The sequence below is a fragment of the Limulus polyphemus genome, unplaced genomic scaffold, assembly GCF_000517525.1.
Source record: "Limulus polyphemus unplaced genomic scaffold, Limulus_polyphemus-2.1.2 Scaffold142, whole genome shotgun sequence".
NCBI lineage: Eukaryota > Metazoa > Arthropoda > Merostomata > Xiphosura > Limulidae > Limulus > Limulus polyphemus.
The window spans coordinates 49,274-54,967 of NW_013665752.1; the positions used below are offsets into that span (position 1 = coordinate 49,274).

Here is a 5,694-nt window from a genome sequence, read left to right on the forward strand (position 1 = left end):
GTTTCGTTACGCACTTCGCTTGTCATTCTATGATTTAACAAACTGAGATATAGTGCACTGAATGAGCTGGTACTGAAATTGACACCTAACCACTAAGATCACTTAAACAATTTTTAAGTTGAACACGATCAGACGCCATTTTATGAACGAAAAAAAAAAAGACTAGAAAAAAATTTAAATACCGATCATAGATGACAGAGGAAACGTTAAATCGCAAGGGGAAATAATAAAAACAATTTTAAAAGAAAATGTTTTAGCCTAGAGAGAGCGCTTATTTACACTTTACAATCTAAAATATATCTTGGATTTTTTGTTTGTTAAATTTCTCTTTAAACTTTATTAAATAAAACAAATTAGCAGAGGCAATTTAAGAGTATATTATTACTTAAAAAATAAATTATAAAATACAATTTGAACTAAGTTTTCTATATATGTTTTTTAATTTACTCGTACCATTTTGCCCTTGGAGCAAGACAAAATGGATGCGGTAGGCAAACATTTAAACATTCTGCACATGTGTCAAAAGGTTCTAAATAACCATAAAAATACAAGTATCGAAATATTTTAGTTTTTGATAAAAACTTTTAAATTTATTATAAATGAAGCTTCAGTGAGTTAAGGGGAAAATATTCAGGATTATAACTGTACACAATGGAATATTTGCATTATTTCCATCACGGGGAAACAAACTAGGATTTTAGCATTATAAGTCTATAAACGTAAAGCTGACGCACCGAAGGACTTAAAATTGTAACCTTTACAAGCAGAAAGGATGGGACTTGACAGAGCATTCGGTTTATTAATTTTTGTTATAATATAAATTTGCAGAGTACTAGAAGCGGAAGATCACAAACAATTAAACGATTCATTGCAAAGTTGGCTGGACTTTAGTGTTAGAAAGGAAAATAGGTTTTTAAAATATTTAATTGATTATTCGCAAATTCATAAATAATAATTAAGTTTGACAAATTTTCGTAACCCGAGAGGTCATATGTAAGTACACAAACGTTTAACATAGAAATACGGGTTTGACTCATCATGGAGGCCAGTGTACAGATAGTATAACGTAGTTTTGCACCAAGAAAAAGAATGACAAGTTATTCGTATAAATTATTCACGTAATCCAAACTATGGAAAGAGAGCATTAAATATAAAGACTTTATAGCTCTGCAGATATTAATAGCAATAACAAATATTCCGAAGCATGCGTAAAACTTACTTAAGATTCGGTTGGAAGGATTTTGGTCTAGACAACATTGCCCACCTCCTATAATGAAGAGACATAATTTTAGAGCCGTTTTGTGTTTCATACCTTCAGGAAAGGAATCTGAAAACTGCAATATTTTCATCAATAGTCATACACTTCACTCTTCCATAACGTGTTTAAGTTGAACTTGAATAAGTTAAGTACTATTTATGATATTATTTTGATGAAAGTTGTTTCTGAATACGTTTTATATTATTTTTGGAATGAAAATGAAGAACAATAAACAAAGAAAAGGTAACGTTGGAAGTAATATCTCAGATGCTAATTCGCAGAAGTTCAACGAATCGGATAAAGGAACATTAGGCCTAACTCTAAGCCTTAATCATAATGGAAATGAAGAGCATACTGAAAGTGTAATACATACATCAGAATTTATGAATTTTTCACCGAAAGAACGAGAAGCCGCACAGAAAGTTATAAACAATAATACTAAGAAGAAAAAGACTATTGCCAATGTTGACAATCATGATGTCGAACTTGAAGACAGTTTTAGAGCTTTTAACGAAGATGGAGGAGAGAATTTATCAACTTTAACACTTTCGGAAAGACTTGAGAAGGAAGATGCATTTATTCAGAGTTTGATAGATACTATACCACCAAAATTTTATTTTGACCAAGAAACTCGAGAGTTAATTACTGCTGAAAAGCATGCATATGCTGAGGAGAAGCAGACGGGTAATTTCTTAAGTCTTGCTAAGTAGTACTAGTAGTAGTAGATCAGATATTTATTTACTTTTTGTAAATTTGTTTCAACTTCCACTTTCAAGTAACACTAGCCTCACACTGTTACCCTAATATTCTTGCTATTATTGCTACTGCAGAAATGTCTGACCTAACATCCAGCATGTTACTTTTTGTCGATTTCCCCTTGTATGTTTATCTGTTATTTTTAATATTTACTTTTAAATTAAGAAATTGAGTAATGTATAGTACTAAAATTTGAATTATAATCTACAGTTTGATACCAAACTTGACATAAATTCATGAAATAGAAGTTCAATACACTGTTAAATGCGAGTCAACAAACAAGATGACATGGACTATTACCCATGACCAGCTCGAAAGGGTTAAAACTTGCAAATACTTTATTTAAATATTAAGGGGATATGTAAATCCATTTTTGTGTTTCATGTAGTATGTTGAATGTATCATTGGTTCAAATTAGATGTTTCTGAAGTCAAAATACTAAGTCTAAAGTTTCGTATGAATCATAAACTCAAATTACCAATATTGAAAAGCTAAAATATAAAATTAGAACATCTTATCTTTTCTGTTTGCTAAGATATTGCTCATGTAATAAACCAAACACAGTGGCACCATGCCTACCTCTTTCCATTTTTGGAAACACTTCCTTATATACACTCACTTATATATTAGACATGAATAACCAATCAGAAACTCAGAATATCTCCCTAGTGGCTCTCTCAGCCATTTCAACGGACTTGGCGCCATTTCTTTCTTTTGAGCAAACATTTCAACAAAGTAGGGTGTGTCTTTAGTCTGCTTGAAATTTCATATTTTTTTTAGACTAAAATACATTTTAGTTACTAAGCTTGATAAATTATAGTGGAATTCTATGGTATTGATGTAGTAATTTATGATTTTTCAGTTATTCAAATGTATATATAAAACATAAAAAAACCTTTTGTTTCATATTCTCCACGAGCAAAATTTTTATAGGCTTAGCAACCTATGTCAAGCAGCAACTGAGTGCAAAGGTTGTAACGAGAATATATAATTGTTTGCTTTACTTCTCTATTTACTGTTCTATGTTTTAAGAAAAATAAGAACTTATTTCAAAATAGCGATAATCTGTATACATATATAATGTATAATAATTGAAATGTGACTGTATAATTTAGAAAATACTAGTCTACTAAAACACAGCCAAGACAAGTTACTTTGTACAGACCAAAGGTCAGTTTTATGTTATTTGATAGGGTAACATGAGTGCACATGAGCCGCGTCATTGTAACTTCTGTATTGTTAGCCACGCACGACTAAAAGGTCAGTATAATAAATATATATATATATATAAATGTATAATATTATGACATGTAAGTTATTTAGTCTAAACATTTATGTATTCGTGTTATAATTTGTGTTAATTCTAGAATGAAAGAGGCATAATTTATATTTATTTCCTAATTTTTTATGGTGGTTATGAGATTGGTCAAATTTACTGAACCCATACAGATATTAATTACTGAAAATAACAGATAAAATATAAAACTTTTCTTAAGAAATATTTGATAACGAATTGGACATTATAAAGATTTTGCATGTGAAATTTTAAAATTTTCTAATGCATAAAAGTATTTTTAATCTTAAAATGAAAATTACTTTGCATGTTAGATAGGCAACATGTGAAAAAAAAGGCATGAGGCATTGCTTTACAAACCTTAAAACTTAACAAAAAAAATATGATACTTTGCATATGAAAGCAATGTTTACTGATAACCTACCAAATTTCGTTAACATTCGCTTACTAATATAAAAGTTATAGCATGAAAACTATAACAAGCACAAAATGGTTATAAGGTTGGTCCCAGGGACTGACCCCGTGCTGAAAGAGGTAAGTGCACATATTATTTGGACAATAAATGACCATTTGGTTGCCCTTCCCACCTACCCTTGAGAGAATAAAAATTTGATCCTACTCTTGACTTTTCAGGAAATCATTGGTTACCCACTAACTTCTGTAAAATTCTGGCCTCCGCTATTATCAGTGACAACTCCTTTCATAAGCCAATCACTTTGTTATGCTTATAATTAACTGGAGCTTAATGTGTTTCTCAAATCGTAAATTTCTGTCCTCTCATCCTATGATCTACAGAATATAGCACAATGAAATCTGAAGTTTTTATTGTGTTATTTCCTCAGATAATTTTCTATACTTCAGTAAGTCTTACCTATATCCCATCTTCTCTTTCTCAAGAGAAAATAGACAAAGGAAGGAATATAACTTTTGAGAGGCAACAATTCATCAAGAGTCCAATCATGCAGTGTAAGAGTTGGCTGAAAATGTTTTCCATTATTAAATTTTCATGTATCTTTTAAGTTTAATTACATGCATTGTGTCTTTATTTAATGTTTGTTTCAAACATTAGAAGAATAGATTTTGAATATACATTTACTGGTAAGGTTACAGAATATAATTTGGGTCTGTGGATATCATTCATCCTCTAACCAAAACAATCTGAAAGTACCTACTATCAACAAAGTACGTATCCATAAAAAAAAAAGCATATCAAACTATTGCAAATGAAAACTATAGTAATTTATAGGATAATATTGATCTTGTGTCTTCAGTTGAAGTTCAGGTATTCATTTGTGTTTAATCATTGGTAATCCCATTGATAGTAAAGAGATAATTAAAAGCTTTGAAGCTATAACAGTAGAAACATTTGGTTTCAGTAATTTTGACACTAATCTTCTCGTTGATCAGGTAAATTACTTTCCCACATTAGTAAACACAGAACTTTATATATAGCAGTGTGAATCACAAACAATACCACTGTTACATATTTACAGATGTCCCTTCCTGTTTCCCTTCAGTCCAAATTCCTCTGGTGGTTAGACAGGGACAGCATGACAGTGGGGATACCTATTCCTCTCTCGGTCTGGATATCCAAGTCTTCATAGATGCTTCATTGTTAAGATGGAGGTATACTGCAGTACACAGGAAATCTTGGGCTGTTAGACTTGGGAATAGTTAGGTCTTCATATCAACCTTTTGGAACTCCTTACTGTAGTGCATGGCAGTTGTGATTCATTCCAACAACTTGACTGTTGTCTCTTACATTACCTGACAAGGGGACACTTGATCCCGGTCCTTATATTTCAGCACTCTAGACCTACTCTTCTGTGCTCACAGCCATCAAATTTGTTTGCTGGCTAGTCACATACCGGGTGCCCTCAATCTTGTCGTGGTTTGTATGGCCCATACCAACAAGATTCTACCCACCAAGTTGTCTCTCAACCTCCAGGTGTTCTGATGGTTATGTTCTCATTTGGATATTCCCCAGCTGTATGCATTTGCCACTCAATTGAATGCCAAACTTCCTCTTTTGGTCCCCAGTTCCACATCCTTTGGCTTTGGCCATGGATGTGTTAAGCCGTGATTGGAAGGACCTCTTCCTTTATACATACCCTCCCATTCTTCTTCTACCTGAGTAATTATTCTCATCTGTTTTGCCCTGTGTTGAATGCCGCTATGTTTGATTTATTATGTGAGCAATATCTTGGCAAATAGAAAAAATAAGACCTTATTTTATATTCTAGCTTATCAATATCTGTAATTTGAGTTTCTTATGCATATGAAACTATAGACTAAGTATTTTGACTTCACAAACATCTAACTTGAACCAGTGCTGCATTCAGCATACCATGTGACACACAAAACTCTATGTTTATCTGGGTTTTTT

The 5,694-nt window shown here is 31.9% G+C and overlaps 1 protein-coding gene across 1 annotated transcript in view; it reads left to right on the top strand.

Moving 5' to 3' along the window:
• Positions 1-1,325: 1,325 nt before the first annotated feature.
• Positions 1,326-5,694, top strand: part of LOC106474749 — a 16,562-nt gene continuing 12,193 nt past the window's right edge. Inside the window, exon 1 of the mRNA XM_022380074.1 lies at positions 1,326-1,964. Within this exon, the coding sequence (XP_022235782.1) occupies positions 1,471-1,964 (494 nt within the window). The 5' untranslated portion in view covers positions 1,326-1,470. The remainder of the gene's footprint in view (positions 1,965-5,694) is intronic.